We start from the raw sequence: 25,799 nt of genomic DNA, 5'->3' as shown, positions 1-25,799 counted from the left end.
ATATGAGTTTTTGATATTGCATAATAAAAATCTGTAACTCAGTGAAACAATACTTTCACAGTGACCAAAGCATGGTGTTAAAGTGGATTTTGATCTTACAGTGCAGTTAACCTTTAAGAAATGGCCTTTCAATGAATTTTGTTGTAGTTTCAAAGAATATTCAAATTACCTGAAAATGTTATTAAAAAACACCTTCTTTTTCGAACTACACCTCTGTATGAGACTGGATTTTCTTCCTAGACTTCAACCCAAACAACATCACAACAGATTGACATGCAAAATCAGATAGGAGGATCCAGCTGTCTTCTATAAAGCCAGACACGAAAAACATTTGCAGAAATAGAGAAACAATGCCAAATTCATCACACCATATAGCTATTTTTCATAAAAAATATGTCACTTGTGTAAATATGCTATTATGCTATGTAATGTTTTATGATATATTTTAATATATTCCAGTTTCAGTTTTTTCCTATGGTAGATTTTGATAGGCATAATTAACATAAACGACAGCTCTTTGGGATCCTCAACAATTTTTAAGAGAGTAGAAGGGTTGTGAGACCACAAAGTTTGAGAAGTACTGCTCCACTTGTCCGAAAAACCTGAAATATTAAACAGCCATTAAATTGGAACTAAAGCCCCATTGCCTGCTATGGTGACCTTACTACGGCTGCTGCCATCTTTCCATCAGCTTTCCCTCCTCGGGTGCCCCTCCCTCACTCTCGCTGCCTGATATTGATCTCTGAGAGGCAGCAGTGAGCTGTGGTATAAAGCAAGATCATAATTCCCCACCCAGGAATTGAACCTGGGTAGCCTGAGTGAAAGCCAGGAATCCTAGCCACTGTTCCAGCAAGATCTAGAGGTTAGAAGCTATTTTTCCCTGGATCTCTGCCCCCAGGGAAAAATGCATTTATCCCAGAGTCAGAAACTGGAAATGCAGGTACAAAGTTTGTTATTAGAGACGTAACACAACTTCAAGTGGGAGAGCACATAGAGGAATGTTAGTTTAGTTAAGACAGAAGCAAGGCAGAGATGCACACTTGGAGAGAAAAGGTGTGGGCGTCCCCCCTAGTGAGGAGGAGCGCAGTAAAGAGGCCGTTGAATCATTTATATATGGCAGTTCTTCCAGGTCTTTGTCTTCCTTCGGGTCAATTATCTGATTTCTTTTTCCACACCTGACCTATCCTGGGACACTCCTCTGGGTGCACACGCACCTCTCAGTCAAGATGGATCTCAAAGTGAAGGCTTCTGGGAGGAGCAAGACTCATTATGACCTGGTGTTACCCCTTGACTTTTGATACACAAGAAACCTTTCTGCACATGTGTGGTTATCTCTCTTGTCCCAAAAGAGAGGGGGAGCGGAGGTCCTTTAATCCTTCACTCGAACGAGGTTTTGCCCCTCTTTGTCCTTGCCATGACCATTACCTTGATTATTGTCATGACTGTTACCTTAAGGTGTTTACAAGAGACAAACACTGGCTATTTACCCTGTTCTGTTGTTACTTCCATTTCAGACAGCAAACAGGAGGCTGCTTGTAAATGCCTTAACTGGAGCCCACCTATTTCTTGTCTCAAGAAATGCTGACTGTTGTAAGTGCCCAGCATGAAGCCCACTTCTTAAAGCCCCATGAAATGCAAATAGGAGGCCAGTTGTAAATGTCTCACCTGGAGCCCACCTATCTCCTAACTTAACATCACCTCCCAGATAAACTGCCTGCATCCACGTCAGAGTCCCAGGCTCTGAGACGCACTTAAAACTTGAAGCTTACTCCGTGTGGTAAAAAAAAAAATCCACCTACCAATGCAGGAGTTCGATTCCTGGGTTGAGAAGATTGCCTGGAGAATCCCATGGACAGAGGAGCCTGGTGGGCCACAGTCCATGGGATCGCAAAGAGTCAGACATGACTGAACATACTCACACACTACACGGGGGAACTGCGTAGTAGCTGAGGATGGAATTTCCGAACAAAGCCAAGTTGTACCAAGAAGGTGAGTCTCCACTGTGTTGGTGATGTGCTGCTACTGAGTGGTTTTAGGCAGATGGAAATATAGTGAGGTTTTTCCATTCTGCTCTGAATTATCTATTCCAATGAATGTATAAATCACTATACACAGAGCCATTGCACTCATGTACCCTCTATCCACAGTGTGAAATGGAATATTTCCTGCCGTATCAATAAACAAGGATGTCACAGCCATCCGCGATTCTGACCCTCCAAATGTGAATTTCTGAGAACAGTGCCGGCTATCTGCATCTTCACATCCATAGAAAAGTGCTAAATTCCTTGCGATATATGATTTTCCTTAATTAGCAATCATCTTTTGATGTTCAGACTACCTGCTCCTTGCTGCAAACTTCTATATAACCTGACTTCTCCCCAACCTCTTCAAAACAGTTCTCTCAGGATCACCTGAGATGCTGCCTCCTGGGCTTGAAGTCCAAAAAATTCCCACTGAGTAAAACGTAACTCTCCATTTCTAGGTTGTGACCATTTTTCAAGTTGACAACAGAAAGAAATAGAACATCAGCAGTGCCTCAGAAAACCTCTCTTGCATGATCAGCTTTTACTTTTTAACAGGTCATCGTAGGGGCAGCATAGCTAATGAATCGGAAGAAGATTCTTAGTATTGGGGAGAACAATAAACACCGACCCATCTTTTAAGCTTTGGCTATCAAATCCCTTTTATGTCAAGTCTCCCCAACAGTAGGTTGAATCACTTCCTTGCTGTCCTTGACAAACTCTACATTTTATTGTGGCAATTAAAACCCTTACAGGGCTTACTTGACTGCTGTTGTTCAGTCGCTAGGTCGTGTCTGACTCTTTTCGACCCCACGAACTGCAGCACCCCAGGCTTCCCTGTCCCGCACCATCTCCCGGCGTTTGCTCAATCTCTTGTCTGTTAAGTTGGTGATGCTATCTAACCATCTCCTCCTTTGTTGCTCCCTTCTCCTGCCCACAATCTTTCCTGGCATCAGGGTCTTTTCCAGTGACTCATTTCTTCACATCAGGTGGCCAAAGTATTGGACTCTACTTTTCTAAAATCCTTTGTGGTGCTTACTTGACTCTGCTTTTCTATCTTCAGATATAATTCACCTACCTTACAATTCATCCATTTGAAGTGTACAGTTTTACTGGTTTTAAGTATGTCCACAGGTATGTGTAACCATCATCGCCATCAATTTTAGAAGCATTTCATCACCTTAAAAAGAAGTTTTATCCTCTAGCTTTCAGTTTCTCCTGTCTCTTCAACCCCTGTCCCTACTCTCAGCCTCAAGCAACCACTAGTCTACTTTCTGTCTCTATGATTTCCTTCTTCTAGACTTTCCTATGAATAGGATCATATAATACATGGACTTCTGTAACTGGCTTCTTTCACTTAGTATAATGTTTTCAAGATTAATCCAAAGTGTAGCATGTATCAAGACTTCTTTTCTTTTAATGGCTGAATAAAATTCCATTGTATGGATATAGCATTACATGGGTATTGCATGACCTTTTGTTCAGGTCAGCTGGCTACTCATTAGTGAAAAGTGAAAGTGAAGTCGCTCAGTCGTGTTCGACTCTTTGTGACCCCATGGACTGCAGCCTACTAGGCTCTCTGTCCATGGGATTTTCCAGGCAAGAGTACTGGAGTGGGGTGCCATAGTCCTCTATATTTGCAGCCCCATGATGCAATGCCCTTCACTCTCATTTTTCTCCACCATAACCTTATCCCTTCTTCAATGTTTGGGGTAAATGTCATTGCTGTACAAAGTGCTCACTCCTTCCCTGACTTCTTAACTGGCTGGGATTTCTTTTGTCTCTGAAATTCTAGAGTCCTAATTTATGTTTCTACTGCTCAGCCTTCTATTGGGAAATGTTATTCTTGCTCTCTCCCAAGGGTAGCTTTGAGAACAAAGACTGTGATTTCCTCTTCCTGGGTATAATCGCCTAAGTACAATTATTGTTTGATAAATATTTAAGCAAATAATTGCTGATTAAATAGCTGAACAAATATTTAAGGGAAATTGTTGGATAAATATTTGAGGTAGCAATTGCTGATTAAAAGAGTAAACAAACATGCAAGTGGTTCTTACTCTGAATCACCTTTATGAAAAAATGTGGAAGGGGTGGTAGTGTGATGGGGGCACCTTACTTTGTGTGGGTGGCTCCAATCATTGCTCAGTTGTCTACTTGGAAAAGTCATTGGTCGTAAGATGAATGGGATGGGAAAGTGGCAATGACTTAGGACAAGCTCACCCAGGGAAACAGGTTTAAGCGTTTGTTTTACGGAAAACTTGTCGGGAACATAATCCTTTCACATGAAAAGAAGCTCATCATCACCTCACACGTCCGAAGCAAATTTCATAACAACGTCAGCAACAACAAAAGCAGTCTAGTGACTTAAAACCAAGGATGTTAGTAACCTTGTGTTCGCTTATAACAGGCTACAGGTTAGAGGGCATCTGACGACGTGGACCCTTTGTGAGAGGTGGTTCTAGCAACAAAGCTTCAGGGCCATGTTAGATTATTGCATTTCTCTCCACACAGAAACCCAGGGTGTGTCTAAGTAGCCACCTTTTGTATTTAACTCTTGCTTTTTGTAGCACTTGGTGGTAACCAGACAGACTGTGCTGATGTGAAATTAGCACTAATTTAAGGAGCAAGAGATGCTGAGAAAAACTTCTCTAGACAAATGTGTTCTCACTGTGAGGCCTAGGGATGGGTATGTGTGTATGTGTTAGTCACTCAGTCTAGTCCAACTCTTTGCGACCCCGTGGACTGTAGCCTGCCAGGCTCCTCTGTCCTTGGAATTCTCCAGGCAGGAATACTGGAGTGGGTAGCCGTTCTCTTCTCCAGGGGATCTTCCTGACCCAGGGATAGAACCCAGGTGTCCTGCATTGCAGGTGGATTCTTGACCCTCTGAGCCACCAGGGAAGGGATGGTGGGGTGCATGTTTTCAAATAAAAAAGTCATGGGGTTTCAGTTCTGGAATTTTCACCATTCTAATTCCTGATGATGATAATGAAATATTTTGTGTTCCAGTTAAGGCATGGGTTTCAATTTCACTTGCTCCATTTAAAAATGCACTCGAACTTCATATAATATTCTCATAGAAACAAGAATTTTTAGCAATTCATCATTATTTCTATGTTTACTCTTTGGTATAAAGATGGTTCCAAAATCTTTGCTTATTTGCTTTTATAAATCATTATTTAATCTCAATATGATCACTTTTACCTTTAAGTGCATTTCCTGTGAAATACGTTAGTAATTTTTTCTGTTTCTTTCCTATGATAACTTTCAAATTACAGCATAAATATTAAGCATTTCCAGTTTCCTTCTCTGTAGTATTGTTGTTGTTGTTATTAAGTCCATTGAGTCAGTGATGAAATCCGACCATCTCATCCTCTGTTACCTGTTTCTGCTCTCAAAAAGAAAAGACTGTATCAAACTCTTGAGAGTACATTTTCTCAGCCTATCTTTGTTTGTGAGTTACATCGGTCACTAGATGGCGCCAGCAGCTAAGCTGGTGAGCGGAAAAATCTTTTTGTTAAAATGTGCACTGCCAACACCCGGCAGGAGTTATCATTATCATCACTCTGATGTTTTTGTTTGGAAGAGTAGCCAATAATTAGAAAGAGAATATCGCTACCTGATTTTGTTGCAATTACAGGGATATATTTTAAAAACCAAATGTTTCCAGATTTTAATATTTCTATGTAAGTAGTTTTGATTGCTTTGAGGCAATTAATTCTCCACCTATAAAGACTTTCTAGTAACTGAAAAAATAATGGATACAAGTTGCCAAAATAATTGAAACCCATCAATGGAGACCTGGGTCTGATCCCTGGCTTGGGAAGATCCCCTGGAGAAGGGAATGGCTACCCATTTCAGTATTCTGGCCTGGAGAATTCCATGGACAAAGGAACCTGGCAGGCTACAGTCCACGGGGTCGCAAAGAGTCGGACACGACAGCGACTCTCACTAAAAACTAAATGTTCTTGGGCCTCTCTGGTGATCAGACAGTGTAGAGTCTGCCTGCAATTCAGGAGACCTGGGTTCACTCCCTGGATCAGGAAGATCTCATGGAGAAGGCAATGGCAACTCCAGTATTCTTGCCTGGAGAATTCCATGGACAGAGGAACCTGACGGGCTACCATCCATGGGGTTGCAAGAGTCAGACAGGACTGAGTGACTAACACTTTCACTTTCAAATGTTCTCATGTATTGAATTTGTCAGGTAACTCAGCCTTCCTCCTCTTCCTACATCGGTTCCTCAATCCTGGAGACCCCATCTGCAGGCCTCTGGCTGATTGCGAGGAGGAACTGAAATGGATAGGCTGTGTCGACATGCACATTTGGCCAATGGTGCAGTGTGCATGTGCCTCGATCCCTCTATTTCCGTACAAGTTCTGCTCAACTGTGGACAAGAGCCATCTGATTCATCTAAGAGCTCTAGGCTAGAATTAATTATGTCTAGAAATCTATATAAGGACAATCCTTTCCATAGTCATGAATGACTTCCCATTTCCCTAAGATTTTCCGTAATTGTCATCTAAGGTTTCTCTCCTGTCACGGGGAACCGTGTCCACAGGTGAAGTTAATCGGCCACACACCACTCCCACCCAGAGAACATACTGCAGCTTTGCTTCCCAGCAGCCTCCTTCCTGAGCACTGGGATGCAGCCCGACGTCCTCACAGTGCCCCGTGCAGTCTTCCCGCTCTGCTTTCACTTTCGGTTGAGCTCTTCCCCTGCCTGGATACCTTACTCTCCCCTCCCCCAGTGCAGTCAGCTGTTTCGTCACGATCCACCTCCTCATGACACCTGCTCTGTCTCCCTCAATCTGATGTTTTATTTTGTCTTGATTCTCCTAGGACTTAGATTCTGTATTAGAATATATGGTCAACACATTGGTCAGCCCTTCTCTAGATACTATGCTGAGGGATGAGGACAGAACCCTGAATAAGAGACACACAGCTCTCTCCTCACAGGCTTCCCTGGTGGTTCAGAGGGTAAAGAATCCTCCTGCAATGCGGGAGACCTGAGTTTGATCCCTGGGTCAATATATATATAATATATATATTATATAATTCTACAAATCACATGTCACATACTAAGAATAATATAATGGCCAAGTAAACTTTTAGTCCCTTTTGTGAAATTGTGAGTTAGCGTAATTTTTTTTTCGTCACTCCAGTTGACATGTGGTCAGCACTTGGGATCTTAGTTTCTGGATAGGGCACCCCTTGCATTGGAAGCACAGGCTTAACTGCTGGACCACCAGGGAAGTCCCTAGAAGCAACTTTTAAAAAGAGGAATCTTAACTGGCTGGGCCCCAACAGCCTCTGTGTTGCAGACTCTGCTTCCTTTTCCTTGAAAAGCTCCAGAAAAACCCTCCATCCTGGAGAGACCCTCCTGATTCCCACTTAATTGATACAGATGTCTCTATAGCTTGGGTCTTCCCTGGTGGCTCAGATGGTAAAGAATCTGCCTGCAAGGACGGAGACCTGGGTTTGATCCTTGGGTCAGGAAGATCCCCTGGAGAAAGGAGTGACTACCCTCTCCAATATTCTTGCCTGGACAATTTTTTTTTTTTTTTGTCACTGCAGTTGACATGTGGTCAGCACTTGGGATCTTAGTTTCTGGCCAGGGCACCCTTGCATTGGAAGCACAGGCTTAACTGCTGGACAGCTTAACCATGGACAGAGGAGCCTGGTGGGCTACAGTCCATTGGGTAGCAAAGAGTTGGACGTTACTGAGAGACTAACACCTTCTATAACTTAGCTGATAGAGATGTCTCAATGCATAGTCTCTCTTTGTAGTCTCTAATTTGAGTTGAATGTTGAGTGTATGAACAGTACCCTTATAATTTTCTATACTAGAAGAACATAAGATAGTAAGATGAAACTAACCACGGGTCACTGTATTCAGTCTGTTTGCTTTCCATAAGCACCAGGAATATGGTATTTGACATTTAAGAGAGCATTCTGAAAAGTGGTCAGGAAGTACTGTGTAATATGGCTTTCTTTTCTGCTTTCCTAATCTTATTATTTTTCAAGCCATAAACTCCCAAACTCTGCCCCATGGCTTCCTGTTATAGCAACGGAAAGGATGCCAAGCAAAGATGCTAAGGGCACAGATATCTTCTCTGCCGGACTGTGCAGATTACACTGGATTTGCCTTAAATGAGCTTAGTTGGCAAAGAGTGGAGAAGAGACCCCTGTTTCTTGAGTACTTGCCTCTCTATTAAAAGTTTACTGCAGCTAGAGAAATGGAGGACTCACCATTCTGAGTCTGAGGAGTGACCATGGAACTAGAAAGAAGAGGGTTCACCCAAGAAAGAGGAGGAAGAGAGCTAAGTTATCTGCCTTTCGTGATTCAGTTAAGGGCGCCTCTCGAGTGACTCTGTGGACGCTTGGGTTGGACACTGCTTTGTTGCTCCATGGGAAGTGAGGTCCCAGTCCTGTTTATTTAGGATGTTTAGCAGTGTCCCTACCCCCATCCATTTGCTCCAATTGTAACATGCCTTCCCCCGTCACAGTAATCTTAAGCGTGTTCAGACAGTACCAAATGACTCCTGGGGGTAAAATTGCCCCCAGTTGGGAGTAGCTGGCTTCACTTAAGCATCACTGGGCATGTAGATGACTTGTGGGCCACTTGCTGAATGACCCAGGATAGTAAAACAAGGGCAGAGGCCTAGAAAACATAGGTCTCTTTACACCTTACTTGTAATAAAAGAAAAATAAAGACTCAGAGGCATAGTGGATACTAAGTTGTGAAGGACATCTTGGAGATGATTTAATTATTTGGGGTTTTCTTTTTACACAGAAAAGGATAAAGACATCCCTGGCGGTCCAGTAGTTAAGACCCCCGAGCAGGATGCATAGGTTTGATCCCAGGTCAGAGAACTTATATCATGCATGCCTCCCTGTGTGGCAAAAATAAATAAATAAATAAAAAAGAGAAGATTAGAGAGAGAGCAGCCCCAGAGGAGACCTGTTCTTAGACAAAGAGCTGGGCTAGGACTTAAAAGTCAAAAGCCCAGCTGATTGCTGAGCCCCACATGTGTTTTTCACCTGCACTTGTAATGTTTATCCTTCCAAGAAAAATCCCTAGCTAATTTATAGATAAATATAGTTTAATTACTGCACAACATTATATCTTATAATGGGAGACCACTCTGAAGCTGGAGCCGTATAGCTCAAGATAAAGCGTGAAAGGGCTTCCCAAGCTATCATTTAAATTAACATGTCCAATGACAAGATAGAGAAAGTATTGGGAAGGAATATACTATATTTATTTGAAAATGCATATATCTACATACGGGTATCCCTGGTGGCTCAGTCGGTAAAGAATTCACATGCAATGCAGGAGACCCAGGTTTGATTCCTGGATGGGGAAGATCCCCTGGAGAAGGAAATGGCAACCCATTTCAGTATTCTTGCCCGGGAAATCCCATGGACAGAGGAGACTGGTGGACTACAGTCCATGGGGTCACAAGAGTTGGACCCGACTTACCGACCAAACCATCACCACCACAGATCACAGTGCTGTCATGTCAGACTCTTTGCAGCCCCATGGACTGTAGCCCACCAGGCTCCTCTGCCCATGGAATTTTCCAGGCAAGAATACTGGAGCAGGTTGTCATTTTCTACTCCAAGGGATCTTCTCCACCCAGGAATCAAACCCGGGTCTCCTGCATTGTCTCCTGCATTGGTAGGAGGATTCTTTATAACTAGGGCCACTTGGGAAACTCACCCCCACGATATCTATATATACATATTCAATTTGACTAATGAGAACACTATCAAACAATAGATAAAGTTATTATGCATTTATTTTTCCTATCTCTATCACTGATTCAGACAGTCCTTCTCACAAAATATCCAAGGAAGAAGCAGTTATACAGAACCTGGGGAGAAAGGAAGGTGAGGCCCTTAGACACACACGTCTGTCTGCTGGTCTAGGACTATGAACAGTCAGAGCTTGGAAAGCAGAATACTCAGGCAAGGAAGAAGCCATGTTTTAGTTTGGTAATTGCTTCTTCTTGAAAAGAATCACCCTTTTAAAATATTTATTTACTTATTTGGCTGCATGAGACCTTAGTTGCAGCACACAGGATCTTTGTTCGGTGCGTGGACTCTCTAGCTGTGACCTGTGGCCTCAATAGTCATGGCGCGTGAGCTCTGTTGCTCCGCGGCATGTGGGATCTTATTTTCCCCGACCAGGGATTGAACCCAAGTTCCCTGCATTGCAAGGCGGATTCTTAACCACTAGACCGCCAAGGAAGTCCCAAATCACTCTTTTATAATAAATTGAAATCTGAGTTTCAATCCTAGGTCAACCAAAGTCTGAAAGTAATAGAAAGAAGGAAATGAAAAAGAATCCCTTTATTACTCCCACAGAGGGATGGTCTAGGATTTCCTTCCCTGGGAATCTTTCAATGTAGAGCAGATAGCCGCTGTCTAGGCTGATGTGCCTGGGTGCCTGCCTGGAGGAAGAGACGTGGTCAGGCAATTTGAGGATTCCTGTAGTTTCCCGATTTTAGGACATTCTCTGTCTTCTCAAAGTTGTATGTTATTGAATGAGAATGAAGAGCATGAGGAAGAGTTCTCAAGGGGCAGAGTAGACTCTGGTTATGCAAAGTGAAACTGAAAATGTCGTTCAGTTGTGTCTGACTCTTTGTGACCCCCATGTAGCCCTCCAGGCTCCTCTGTCTGTGGAATTCTCAAAGCAAGAATACTGGAGTGGGTTGCCATTCCCTTCTCCAGGAGATCTTCCTGAACCAGGGATCCAACTCAGGTCTCCTGCACTGCAGGCAGATTCTTTACTGTCTGAGCCTCCAGGGAAGCTGCATGCTCCCCCACCCCCCCACCCCCCCCAAAAAAAAATTAAGAAATTTTAAAAATGAACACATTAAAAAATCTCTTCTGCAAATCCATCTTAAATCCTTAGTTATAGACACTTGTAGATGTTAGGTCATGAAGCCAGGGGAAAACATAAAGATGCTTAGAAGTGGACCCGTCCTTCCAAACAAGGGTGTTATTCAAAAAATAATAATTTAACTTTAATGCCCCTTTGGCATCTTTTCTGCTGCCTTCTCTAAATTTAGGATGCCCTAGGATAAACATGTTTCCGTGCTCATTACACTCAAGTTTAACTTCAGATCTCCAGGTCTCACTGGCCCAGGTGCATAATGAAGCTGCTGTTATTGGCAAAGACACACGGGCACCTCCTGCCCTTCCAAAAGCTCCGGCCCCTTTAAATCCCTTCCATCTGCCTAAGGGGACCTCAGGGGCTCTTCTGCACTCCCCCAGGAAGAGTATGACTCTCTCCACATCTGCCCTATGAAATGTATTATTCTCTCTCTCCTGATACAGCACTCCCTGATCCCTGTGTTGGCTGCCTTCAGTTCTAAGTTCCTTTTCTCAGGGCTTTTAAAGTTTTTATTTCTTTGACCTCAGCTTTATTAGAGACTCTGATTCTATTTGGAGTGCTATAATCTCGGTTGCCAGATTTATCAAATAAAGCTACAGGGTGCCCAGTTCAATTTCTATTTCAGATAAATAATAAATAATGCTTTCACTTCATACCTCAAATATCACATGGGACATAATTCACTAAAAAATTATTTGTCGTTTATCTGAAACTGAAATTGAACTGAGCATCGTGTATTTTATCGGACAATCCTAGCCCCACCCCCTGAAAGTGAAAGTGTTAGTCTCTCAGTTTGATTGGACTCTTTGCGAGCCTGTGGATTGCAGCATGCCAGGCTCCTCTGTCCATGGAATTCTCCAGATAAGAATACTGGAGTGGGTAGCCATTCCCTTCTCCAAGAGATCTTCCTGACCCAGGGATTGAACCTGAGTCTTCTGCGTCTCCTGCACTGGCAGGCAGATGCTTTACTGTTGCACCATCTGGGAAGCCCTTTTCATCTGTATGGGAGATTAGCCACCAGCCCAAGAAAAAGACCTAAAGCTGTAAGATCAGGAGGTTTCCCAGAGGCAGCCACGCTGATCACACTGTACTTAACCTCCAAGTCAACAAACCCCATGTGCTCAGACATTTCAGGTACCTTTCTAACCCCCTACTTGTGATAGACAGCAGAAAACCGTGGATGACCAGACATTTCTGAACAGCCTCTGTACAAAAGTCAGAAGACAAAATACACCCAAATGAAGAAAAAATAAGATAAGAAAAATTCAGAAGAAGCCAATTATTTTAGGGCAAAAAGTAAAGTCCTGTTATTAACTATAGAAATATAAATTGAATACATAGTATCAGAAAGCAGATCAGTGGTTGCCTAAGACCAGGGGTGGGGGCAGAAATTAACTGGAATAAAGCCCAGGGAACTTTGGGAGGGTGATGACCGTGTTCTGTATTTTGACTATGGTGGTGGCTACTCGGGTGTATACATTTGTGAAAACTCATGTAACAGTGCACTTAGAGTGGTGCATTTACTGTATCCCGAATGAAGAGTGTTACCTGCCGCATCAGTAAACAAAGGATGTTGTTGCTATCAGGCCACTGCAGTCCACCCCCACGGTGAGCCCTGAGGGAACTTAGGGTGGAGACAAATGGGCCGCCCCCTCCCAAGCCCTTATCCACTGTGGCCACCCTCACAGTGCATCCTGAGGGGGACTCACGATGAAAAAGAACAGGGTAATGGCCCTAAATAGCTCCAAAGGTGCATATCAAAGGAATGATTTCAGTGAGCCCAGATGATTGCATCTTCCCACACAGAGAAAACTGCCCAATTCATTAACCTGAGATATTTGAAGAAGGAAGGTGAAGTCGCTCAGTAGTGTCCAACTCTTTGCGACCCCATGGACTATAGCCTACCAGGCTCCTCCGTCCATGGGATCTTCCAGACTAGAATACTGGAGTGGGTTGCCATTTCCTTCTCCAGGGGATCTTCCCGACCCAGGGATCGAACCCAGGTCTCCAGCATTGTAGGCAGACACTTTTACCGTCTGAGCCACCAGGGAATACAAACAGTGATCTTTTGATGTTCCTGCTCTCTTGTCTTTGTTGCAAAAACCCCAGTGTATCCTGGCTCCTTCCTTGCTACCTCCGAGCACTCCCTCTGAGCAGAAAGGCTGTTTCCTGGGCTTGAAGTCCTCAGAAAGACTACGAACAAAGTATAATTCTCAACTTTTAAGCTATGCACTTTTTTTTTCAGCCGACAGTATGTAAATGATACTTTAATAAAGTTTCTTTTGAAAATCCCTGTTATTAATAATGAACATCCTAGAAAGGGTAAGAAGTTATTGCATCCATGAAGCAAGAATGAGATGCTATATAAAGGTGAAGGAGGGGCATTTGGGGGGAGGGGGGAGAAGAACTCTTTGACGTTAAAAAGTCAAAATGAAAAAAGAAAGTTGAAATTTCCCAGAAAGTAGAGCAAGAAATAATGGAATAGAAAACAGGAGAGGAAAAAAATAAGACAATTAAAGGACCTAGGTATTTTAATACCCGAATAGTAAGAATTTCATAAAGAGAGAATGTAGAAACTAGTGAAAAGAAAATAATAATTCATGAAGACATTATAGACCGGAAAGACATGAGTGGACAGTATCTGCTGGGAAAAAAAAAAAAAGCACAACCTAAAGATGGAGTTATGTTTTATTCAGTGGACAAATCTGAGGACTTAAGCCCAGGACACAGAATCTCAGATAATTCTGAGAGACTGCCCTTGTTGCTGAAAGATGTGGTGGATCTGGCTGCTCACCTCCCAAAAGCCAATAAACAATCCCCCATACCTGATGGTTGTTGTTCAGTCTCTAAGTGGTGTCAGACCCAACCGCATGGACTGCGGCACGCCAGGCTTCCCTGCCCTTCGCTATATCCTGGAGCTTGCTCAAACTCATATCCATTGAGTCGGTTGGAGATGCCTTCCGACCGTCTCATCCTCTGTCGTCCCCTTCTCCTTTTGCCTTCAGTCTTTCCCAGCATCAGTGTCTTTTCCAATGAGTCGGCTCTCTGCATCAGTTGGCCAAAGTATCGGAGCTTCAGCTTCAGCATCAGTCCTTCCAATGAATATTCAGGGTTAATTCCTTTCAGGATTGACTGGTTTGATTTCCTTACAGTCTGTCGTGAGACAGGTTAGTTTTTTTTAATTTTTATCATAGCTGGTACACACCTGAGATCTGGGCTGCACATCAGTGTTGCCAGATATCCCCACAGTGGTGAACCCTGTGTGTCCCAGAACTCACTTGTGACTTTGCCCACTGGCTTCCTCAGAAGCAACTCTTGGAAATTGTCAAGGGTTGAAACCAGACTCACAGACTCAGGACAGTTGATCTGTTCCTGGAAGCTCCTTCCTGACAGTGGCACTATTACCTTTTCCTTACACAGCTAGATTTGAGCTTGCTGCTCACTTTTTCAAAAATAAATAGTTACCACTTAGGGATGCATGGGTAAGTGGTAGAATTTTAAAGAAAAGCAGAAAAATGATGAACACAAAAGTCAGGATGGTGGCTACCTTTGAAGGGGGAGGAAGAGGCATGGTATCAAGGAGGGATATACAGAAGCTTCTAAGACAGAGTGGTGTTGTAGAACCTAACCTAGAGAGTACATACATGGTTTATTTTATATATATTTGGGGCATGTGTATGTGTTTATTTTTTTTAATTGGAGGATAATTACTTTACAATGTCATGTTGGTTTCTGCCATACAACAACACGAATCAGTCAAAATTATATATGTATATATGTATTACATATGTATATATGTGTGTGTGTGTATATATATACATATACATACATATGTATCTCCCTCCCTCTTGAGCTCCATCTCTCCTTTCATCCTCCCCTTAGGTCGTCACAGAGCACCAGGCTTGGCTCCCTGTGTTACATAGCAACTTTGAGAAGTTCAAAGTCATTTTTATCCTAGATCCTTTATTTTTGATAAGGATTGATTTTATTTTGCTCTCTAAACACTTGTAGAAACTTTTTTCTTTTTCCACTCTAGCATATTGAACTTTCACAATGACAGTCTTTGATGTAGCTTCCCATATAGAAGCATATATGTCGATGCTAGCCTCTCGATTTGTCATACTCTCTCCTTCCCCCACTATGTCCTCACATCCGTTTTTCTACATCTGCGTCTCCATTTCTTCCCTGTATATTTTATATATTATTTAAATTGTACATGTATACTTTTTCATATACATGATACATTTTGTAATTAACAACATATTCTATGGCAAATGTATTACGCTTTGAAAACTGTAACTGTTACATGTTAACTGTTAAAATGTTCAAGTATGGCTCACACCTTTTCAGATGCCCTGTGAGTTTCTATAGATGCAAAAGCCTTTACTAGCAGGATTGCTACAAACCGCGTTTCAGACATTTTATCTTCAGATATGTTGATTGGCAGCATTTCAAAGTTGCTAAAGACTTATAACTTGATTTCAAATGATAAATATTCAAGAAGACCTTTCCTTCTTTTCTGTCAATTCGCCACTATAAACAAACAACATGGTAATTTAATTTTAATTGATCAATCTACTTTATGTTTCAGATGATAAAACTGGTTTGTAATTTCCAATGACATTCTTTTCCCAGAAATTCTTTATTGACTGGTAAGACCTAGAAATGTCTCAATCATTCTTCCCCAGCCGGTGGAAACCAAGAGAAGAGAGACTGCATGGGCTAAGAGAGCACCTTGACTAGACTGATGACATGTGTAGTGGGAGAGACACATGAGACATTACTAAATGATTGGCTTGAATATTGACGGTCTGGAGAATGGTGAGAAAATGAATTTCCACATCTCTGTTGAAAAAAAAATCAGAATTTATTGGCTTGGTTGCTGGGCTCATTCAAGTCCTATACTTGTTAAATTTAGAAAACATTTCTCATGGGGTTTCAAGGCTATGCCACGGCTAAAGGACTATAAATATTTCACAAATACTTATTTTGATTAAAATGCTTTACCATGCCACCCAAAGAAGGAAGCCCTGACTGAGAGAAAGTAGGTGATAGTTTCCTGTCTCTGTTTTCTAATCTGGAAGATGGAGCACCAAAGACTGTAAAATCAGATTCATCTACTCTAATAAGGTTGTTCATTGTGGACTCCTTGCTTTAAAAGACATTGTTAAGAAGATATTAAATAATAAAGCTACTTGAAAGCTCATTTCAAGTCTTTCATAGAATTTCTATAATTGCAACTCATCAGGAAGATGACAAGTGTTTAAATGAATGCTAGAAACCTAATATGCCTTGGATTTCTAATAGAGTGTAGGTTCTTACTCAATGCTGACTTGTATTTAGGAGGACAGGCAGCTGAGCATTCTCCTTGCACCCACATTGGAAGAATACTTCTCCAGTTAGCCTTGAACCAAAGGCTTATTTTGAATAAAGGATGAAAACAAAAAGCAAAGTAAAGCTATGATCTAATTTTCCTGCTACAGTACATACTGACATTGAGCAGACTAAAATTAACTCCAGCTAATTTTCAAGTAAGGGAGGAATGCTTTTATGCTTCTCTAGACAATTTGATTTCTTGGTTGTCTTTGCGAGTCCCTCCCAAATTTTAAGTTGCCATTGTATTATAACTTCGAGAGTCAAAAAATGGCTGTCTCAACAATTGTATGCATGTGGCCTACAATTTTCTCAGAATATGATCAAGGGCATTTTCTGAACCCAAACAAAAAATTCAACTTCTGGTTGAATATAATGCTGAATTCAATTTTCCATAGTCTTTTTATTGAGTTTTCTTTTCCCCTCTGTAATAAGCTATGATCCTTGTGTTCATTTAAAAACTTAAATAGTATGTCTGGTGGTTATTCTTAATGTTGAGGACTCTATCAGTACCTTTTATCTTTAAAAAGGGCTCCCCCTGTTGCTCGGCAGTAACACCATCCACCTGCATTGCAGGAGACTCCGCATGGGACATGGGTTCGATCCCTGGGTCGGGAAGATCCCTTGGAGAAGGAAACGGCAGCCCACTCCAATATTCTTGCCCAAAAAATCCCATTGGCCGAGTAGCCTGGAGGGCTACAGTCCATGGGGTTGCAAAAGAGTCAGACACAACTTAGCGACTAAACAACAACAACATTTCAGAAATGTTTATTTAGGGTATCCAAAAAGATACAAAGCAATTACTATGATGAGCACCAATGTACCTGGCTTAAATAAATAGTCAGTAGAATAAGTTTCTGCCGTTTGGGGATTTCATCTCCTTTTCTTTCCTCACCAAAGATGATTATACTCCAGAACTGCTTTCTGTCATTCCCATAGTTTTATTTATGCTTTACTACATGTACATGTAATAGTTCTCTTTTCTCAATATCCCTGACAATGTTTTAGCTGTAAGATTGTGTAAATTTCCACAACTTGATGCAATAGTGATGACAATTCATTGTACACAGATTTTTAAAAACATGGTCTGTGTGGTGCGAAGGTCTTCAAATGATGATAATTTTGGCACATTTGTAATTCACTACACATTTTCTCTAACTGGGGGTCATCAATATTCCTCTGAGACAGCTAAAGATTGATCTGAGAGGACCCAAAAAGTATGACAGCATTTCTTTCATCTTTAGAACTTTGTCTCCACCCTTCAGTCCCAATCCTCCGGCCTTGGGGAGAGGGGCAGGAGGGGTGCTGTAGGGTCACTCTGTACCACTCTGGACGATGTTCAACCAGAGGCAGCATGTGTTAGGGGTAGTTTGGATGCCTCGTTTCTTCATTTGCACCTACACCGGGCAAATCATCTGCCCTTCAGATGAACAGGTAGAAGGATGTAGACAAATGCTAGCACATTAAGTCAGATCTTGTCTTTGAGAGACTAGATGAACATAGGACTTTCGAGAACTGCAACCACTATGGCAACTGTGGATATGAGTACACTTTTCATTTTATCTTTTTACTTTTTTTAATCTCTTTTTTAATTGGAGTATAATTGCTTTACAATGCTGTGTTAATTTCTGATGTACAACAAAGTGAACCAGCCACGTGTATACATATATCCCCGTCTCTTGAGCCTCCCTCCCTCCACCACCCCATCCCATCCCTCCTGGTCATCACAGAACACCAGGCTGAGTTCCCTGTGCTATACAGCAACTTCCCACTAGCCATCTATTTTATACATGGGAGTGCATATATCAGAGAAGGCAGTGACACCCCACTCCAGTCCTCTTGTCTGGAAAATCCCATGGACGGAGGAGCCTGGTGGGCTGCAGTCCATGGGGTCGTGAAAAGTTGGACACGACTGAGCGACTTCACTGTCACTTTTCACTTTCATGCCTTGGAAAAGGAAATGGCAACCCACTCCAGTGTTCTTGCCTGGAGAATGCCAGGGATGGGGGAGCCTGGTGGGCTGCCGTCTGTGGGGTCACACAGAGTCGGACACGACTGAAGCGACTTAGCAGCAGCGGTGCATATACGTCAGTGCTACACTCCCAATGAGTCCCACCCTTCCCTTACAGTTTTTATTTTAAATGGGATTAACTATGTAGAACTATCACCTAGTTATTCTGATCATATATTCATTCAATAAGTATTTTAGAGTAAAAACTGTAGAAGGTATGTGTAGGCCTGTGAGCCTAGTGGGAGAGAGAGCTACACTAAGAAATAATTATGATGCCACAAATCTTTACAAAGGAGATAATTAAAAAAACAAATCCCAGATAGACAAGGAAATAGAGAAGCAAAACACTGACTTATTTAGAAAATGATTTTAGGTATGATGCTGAAATGAAAGATGAAGCAAAGTCAAGAGAAAATAAGAGACTTCCCTGGAGTCCAGTGGCTAAGACTCTGTACTCCCAATGGTTAGGCTTGTGTTCAATCCCTGGTTAGGGAATTAGATCCCACATGCTGCAACTAACAGTGCAACCAAATAAATAAACAAAGAGACATATGAGAAAATAAAAGTCAAGTTTGTCTATCAAGTCTAATATTTTGTGACTAACTAGATTCCTGAGTTTAGGTCCCAGCCCCGCCATTTACCAGATGTGTGTGTCTTAGGCAAGTCAGACAAACTCTCTAAGTCGCAGTCTCCTAATAAAACAGAAAAAAGATAACTTAGAGTTATTGTGAATAAATCTATTTGTTGTTATTCAGTCACTCAGTTGTGTCCGGCTCTTTGTGACCCCATGGACTGCAGCACACCAGGCTTCCCCATCCTCCACCATCTCCCAGAGTTTGCTCAAGTTCATGTCCATTGAGTCAGTGATGCTATCTAACCATCTATTGTTCATTTGCTAAGTCATGTCTGACTCTTTGTGACCCCATAGACTGTAGCCCACCAGGCCCTCTGTCGATGGGTTTCTCCAGGCAAGAATGCTGGAGTGCGTTGCCATTTCCTTCTCCAATCTAACCATCTATGAACATATGTAAATTGCTGAAAGAATTTGCTGCCACTCAGTTGACAATAAATATTAGTTAGTCGAGGTTCATTCCATCATAATGCATGGAGCAAAGTAAAGTTTTCTTCGTGTCCAATGTGAGGACTTAACTCTGAATTTCCTAATTTTATCTGGATAATCTGGAGACAGATGTTACCTGCAAAACCATAGATTCAGTCACTTTGAGGCTCCATGATTTTTTGTATCTATTGAAGATTTTTGACTTCAGCTGCATATTTGAGTCGGATGTCAAGCCCCATGAAACTTCTAATTTTGTTCCTTTTGTAGGATGTCAGAACATTTGTCCACTGTGCCTTATGGGCACTTTAATCTCTGCTCCACTTTCTGAGTCTTTTATATCTCATTCTGCTTCTGGGAATGGCATTTTCTCCCTTTCCCTTTCGATATCTTTGTTGGAGCCTTGTGTCTAACTGTACTCAAAACTTCCTATCTTCACACGGGCTTCTTTGGTTTTTGAATGCCATTTTTGGGAAGATGAAGGAGATAAATATAGAGCTTCCATTTCTTTTTCATGTGGAAGTCTTGAGAGTCTCAACCTTGGGCAGTTGTCAGCAGTAGGCTCTTTGGAAAGCATTCTCTGTGCTTTTATTAAACCCAGACCCCTCTGGTGTGTGAGTGAAACAGCCGCTGGCAGAGCTCTAGGCAATCTTTCCACAATCCCCCTATTCTCTCCCCTTCCTGGGCACACCATCATCCTATTGGAGTGGGATTCGGGGTAGGGGAAGAGAGCATAAGAATAATTTATCTGTGGAGTAAGAGGGGAAGGACTTGGGAAGGAATGTGAGGGAAAGAGAGGGAGGAGGGAGAATCGAGCAAGAAATCAACATGTGAATACACCGCGTCACACCCAGGGGACTGTGCCTTAAACGCGTGGTCTCCAGGCGTCCTCTGTAGGTGTGCATGTGAGGGAAGGAGGGGCTAAGCTGTGGTGTGAGAACCTCTTTAGCAAGTGCAGTACTTCACGAGCTCTCTTTGGAAAGTAGATGGGGCAATTCTTGGTGGTCTAGGCTTGGAGAGTTTGGTTAGGACTTCAAAGTTTCACTACAGAGGGCACAGGTCCAACTCTTGGTCGGGGAACTAAGATCCCGGAAGTCATACAACGGTGGCCAAAATAAGAAAAAAAGAAAAAGAGGAAGAAAGAAAGTAAATAGATATTTTGGAGATGGGAGAAGACACACTTATACATGGGTGTTTTGAAATATTGTTTCCAGTTGTTGGTAAAAACATTTAATGAAAGTCTTGGATTCTGAAGTGTTTGTTTTTAAATAATAATAGTAGTAGTAATCATAATAGACATTTGTTTTCACTTCAATTTAACTGCAAGTAAAAGAGACTCTGAGAATTATCTACATGCATTAACTCATTGTCAGTCTTTGAAAGAATTCAGGAAGTGGTTATGATGTATAAAGAAGTGTGTTCGGCACTGCTGTAGGTACACACCATTACAAGTACCAGAATCCATTGTAGTAGACCTAAAATCTGTAGTTCTGAAAACGAAGTTAACTATGTAGTCTGGGAAGTGCAGCACTGAAGGAATGAAATTTGATCAGGGTGTGGATGATGGCACATAGGTAGGCAGGTAGGAGGGAAGAAAAGAACTTCAGCAGACAGAGAAAAAATCCAAACTAAAGTCAGTGATATTGGAATCACTTGAAAAGGAGGGCTCTGTGCTATAGTCTGTGTTTAAAAATATACCAAGTCACACACACAGCAAGCCCATTATTATCCTCTAAATGTGACTTCGTGATAGAGAACCAGTATATGTAATTTTTTATTTGCTGTTTATAAAATTAGAACTCTGAACAAAGGCTACTGAGTCATGGGTTAGGCAGTGAGCTTCCTGTGAGTAAAAGTGAGTGAGTGCTAGACTATCAGTGACAAAATGAAGAATATGACTCTTAAAAGACAGTGGTTGGGGTGTTTATTTTGCTATTGTCTGATGGTTCTTCAGTGAAGAGTGTATGTACTTACTCCCTGAATATTTCTGTCTTTCACTTCATCTCAATTTCCTATAACCCGCTACTGATCCTTAAAAAGAGCAAAGAAAATCTATGCTTATGGCTGAAAGATATTCTTATGCTACTCATTAATATTTGCTTGGGAGACATATTCAGAGAATTTTCGAAAATATAATTGTGCTCTGAGGGAACTCGATTATATTTTTGAGATATTCTTATGGAGATTACTTTCCATATCAAATATAGCATTTAGCATTTGATCAGAACTAAGGGTAATATCTTGCCTCGCAAACACAAAAGCCAAGACACAAGGACAGTTACTAATATGCTACTTGATATTCGGTGGCAAGTAGAGGTTTGTATGCAGCCTGGATGCAAGCCAGTGGGAAACTCCCAGGTTAGTCTGATACAAGGAGACAAAAGAGCAGTGGATTTTGCATCAGAAGACAGTGAGCTCCAGTTCCAACTCTGGCGCTGTCCTGTCCTTAAGCTTCTTACCATGTCTGTTTCGTATGTCATACAACAGGCGAAGTCTGTCCTCATGGCATAGTTGTGAGGCTTGTAAGCCACACATGTGCAAATGCTGCAGAAACGATCAAGTGCTAGACAATTGAAGTTTAATGTGGTGATTACAAGGGGCTCGAGTGAACGGTACTCAGACTAGCGCTTAAGGCAACCCTGGCTAGAGAATTTCTAGCATTTTTAGCCTCTGTCTGATGGACACACTGCTGAGGTCTGAGTATTCGAAACAGCAGGGTTGAAAACTGTTAATGGATTTTGCTACTTTGTAGAGTTTAAAAACTATGCTTGTTAGAGGACACAGTTTGTTGGTAACTGCATTATGCCATAATTAATTGATTTTTGAAACATATAACAGTGATTAGTATGAACTATTTTCAGTCTGAAAGATAATATGCTCATAGCCATGTGATTCTGTCCCAGGGAGAAAGTGTCCTCAATATGAGAGTTATCACCAACCCTCAATGCTTTTACATGAAAAAGTGATGATACCAAAAGGCAGAGACTGGTAAGAGGATACATTTGTTGGTCGTATGGAAGCTAGCAACCTAGTAACTGAATTAATTCTTGTTGGTTAGCTGCTAAGTGCTGTCTGCCTCTTTGCGATCCCATAACTGTAGCCTGCCAGGCTCTTCTGTCCATGGGGTTTCCCACCTAAAAATACTGGAACAGGTTGCCATTTCCTTCTCTAAGGGATCTTCCCAACCCAGGGATTGAACCTGCATCTCCTTCATTGCAGGCAGATTCTTTACCACTGAGTCATCTAGGAAACCCAACTGAATTAGTTATCATGTAATTAATACCGCACTGGTGAGGATATGGAGAAAAGGGAACCCTTCTACGCTGTTGATGGGAATGTAAATTAGTCCAACGACTGTGGAGAATAGTATGGAGGTTTCTCAAGAAGTAAAAACAGAACTACCATATGACCCAGCAATCACATACATAGGTATATATCTGAAAAAAACAAAAACAAAAACACGAATTCAAAAAGATACATGCAGCCCAATGTTCATAGAAGCATTTTTATAACTGCTGAGATGTGGAAGCAATCTAAGTGTCCATCAGGGATGAATGACAAAGCTGTGGAATAGATACTGGAATATTACTCAGTCACCACAAAGAATGAAATCTTACCATTTGCAGCAACATGGATGGACTTGAAAGATATTATGCTGAGTGAAGTAAGTCAGAGAAAGACAAATCCTATATGATTTCATTTATGTGTGAAATCTAAAAAAATACAACAAGCTAGTGAATATAACAAAAAAAGAGGCAGACTCACAGATATAGAGAACAAATTAGTAGTTACCATTGGAGAGAGCTAAAAGGGGGAAGGGAAATAAGGGTAGGAGATTAAGGAGTACAAGCTATTATGTATAAAACAAGATACAAAGATGTACAACACAGGGAATATAGCCAATATTTTATAACCTTTAAAAACTGAGTCATGATATTGCACACCTGTAACTTATATGATATTGTACATCAACTATTCTTAGAAAACAAATAATTAAAAGTAAATAAAATTACCTCTTTATCTGCACTATCAATGACTACTTTTATGGAAAGAAGAAAAACAATGAACTAGTATTTGCGTTTTTTCCTGCCATTGCTGTTGTATTCATACATGAGAGTATGATGACAAATTTATGCACACTAGACCTTGAGCCACCTTCTGAAGAATCCACAGATCCTTCTGGGTTCAGATACCACATATTGTGTTAACTGCATCATTGGTGACAATTCTAAATACAGTACCGCTGTTTCAATAAGAAATTATGGTGTCCTAGCCCTCTATAGCAAAAGCTGATAGAACCTTCTTCGGAAGCAACAAGTACATTGTAAAAGTTTGCTATATATAGATATTTCATTATGCATTAAATTAGATAGCATTGATACCGTGCCTTATAATTAGGTGCAAATCAAATGCTAAAGAAGGATACATACCTTTCCAACACGATCCAATTAATTCTAAATCTGCTGATTATAGTCTCATGTATTAAGGACTTATTCCCACTGCTTTAAATAAATGCATTGTTAAAGACTGTCTCCCCAGACAGATCAAACATCATTTATTAAGTTTCATGCACAGCTATCTAAATGGAGGGTAATGCCCTTGGAGTCGGTGTCAGATTTCCTACTGTTCCTCAGCCTTCTGTGGGTGATGAGTCTGTCTCTTTGTGTGCAGTCTGGATGTGCTTTAGTTTTTCCTGTTCCTGACCGTAGCCTGGATACTGCTCATGTAGCCTAAACACTCTGTCCTGAAGTATGGGCACCGCAGCTGCCCGTTACCAGTTCCTGTCTCAGGGTGCTCGGTCAGAGAGACTGGAGACAGAGAAGGCCATGACGCTCACGTGTGGGGTGTTCCTCCTTGTTCAGGAAGAGCCATGATGTCCTTATGTGCTATCGATTAGGACTATGATTTAATTCTCTATTTACCAACATTGGAGTTTAGAGATGTCTGTATTTTTGTAGGTGTCTTTTTAAAAAAATTTTTATTGCATGATATTTGCTTTACAATATTGTGCTGGTTTCTGCCATACATGGTCATGAATGTATCAACATGCTGTTGCCTATTCAGGAAGCACCATGGTGTCCATACGTGCTATAAATTAGGACAATGACTCATTTCTCTCTTCGCTAACACTGGAGTTTAGAGACGTCTATACTTTTTAATAGGTGTCTTAAATTCTTTTTCTCACTGATGCACATTGTTAGTTATCAAATTAACACATAAAAAGTATAGACTAGCCCTCACAGCACTGCAAAAACTTGGATGCTTTTCAATGCTTTCACACTCTGTTCCCCTGTAATCAGAGAGATGGAAAACAGGGTCAGTGTTTTCAGGTTCCTAAGAGTCCTTCACGGAAGGCTTCCCGTCTGTACTAGAATCTCCACATTCTCATGAAACTGGCTTCTTGCTTCACCTGTTCTGTCGCTGGAGAAGGCCCAGATGTTCCTGTGAAGAGTTCTTTCTGACTTTCAAAAAGTATGACTGACTCGACAGAGGAGTCATGGAGTGGATCAGGGCTGGCTCTAAAAGCATTTAAGCCCCTCACCATCTTGGATCCTATATGCTCTTGTCGGGCTGAGATTCCTGTGTTGTATTAGTGTGAAGGCAAGAAGCGCAGCCACACAGCAAGGGCGTTCATAGGCAGGTCATTTATTTTGGGAGTGAAGCCAGGGAGTGGGGTGGGATGGTGGGGTGTAAGGGGGTGGGGGGGCAGGGGCGGGCAGCTGCAACAGGGAAGGAGAAAAAATCCATCCAAGAGTGATTTTTGAGTTGACTGTTTTGTAGGCTTGATCCTGCTAGCATCGTATGAGCAGTTGTATAGAACCTGTCTCGGTGTTACTCATGTGGGGGGCTGAGGCTGCAGGGCATGAGTGTGAGGCGTCTAGGCACCCCTTGGAGCTCTTTATCCACAAAGTGCTCCCAAATACCCTGAGACAACATCCAGTCTTAGAGCAACACTCCTGATTTCCTACATGTCAAGTAAAAAGAAAGCGCTTTCCTTGGCAGTTTGTTGCACACAGATTAGCTTATATCACATCTCCATTACTATTAAGGTTGTTGTTATTAGAATGAATTGAATTCTGGAATAATCTTAGTTATCTAGTTTCATCCTTTCATTTTTCAAGTGAGAAAACAAAGTCTTAGAAAGGTAAGCACGTGTTAAGTCACTTCATGGTGTCTGACTCTTTGTGACCCTATGGACTGTAGCCTCTATAGGATTCTCCAGACAAGAATACTGGAGTGGATTGTTATGCCCACCTCCAGGGGATCTTCCCGACCCAGGGATCAAACCCACGTCTCCTGCTTTGGCAAATGACTTCTTTAGCACTGAGCCACCAGGAAAGCCCCTAAACCTTCCTTACACAGCACCTTTTTCTAAGACACTGTAGCATACCTTCTTTTTTTTTCTTTTCTTTGGAGATCAGACCTGCATTGCCA

The 25,799-nt window shown here is 41.7% G+C and overlaps 1 protein-coding gene across 3 annotated transcripts in view; it reads left to right on the top strand.

Annotated features, from left to right (window-relative positions):
• Positions 1-25,799, top strand: part of LOC122450803 (cytochrome P450 7B1) — a 735,954-nt gene that overhangs the window by 292,143 nt on the left and 418,012 nt on the right. The window contains exon 7 of one of the 3 annotated variants that reach the window (XM_043483043.1): positions 1,515-1,554. The exons of the other annotated variants lie outside the window; for them this stretch is intronic. Within the exon in view, the coding sequence (XP_043338978.1) occupies positions 1,515-1,539 (25 nt within the window). The 3' untranslated portion in view covers positions 1,540-1,554. Of the gene's footprint in view, positions 1-1,514; positions 1,555-25,799 lie in introns of those variants that run through there. 3 annotated transcript variants of the gene reach the window in all.

Source organism: Cervus canadensis, chromosome 12, assembly GCF_019320065.1.
Source record: "Cervus canadensis isolate Bull #8, Minnesota chromosome 12, ASM1932006v1, whole genome shotgun sequence".
Taxonomy (NCBI): Eukaryota; Metazoa; Chordata; class Mammalia; order Artiodactyla; family Cervidae; genus Cervus; species Cervus canadensis.
Note: the sequence above shows the minus strand (reverse complement) of the source record. Positions and strands in the feature narration are given on the sequence as shown.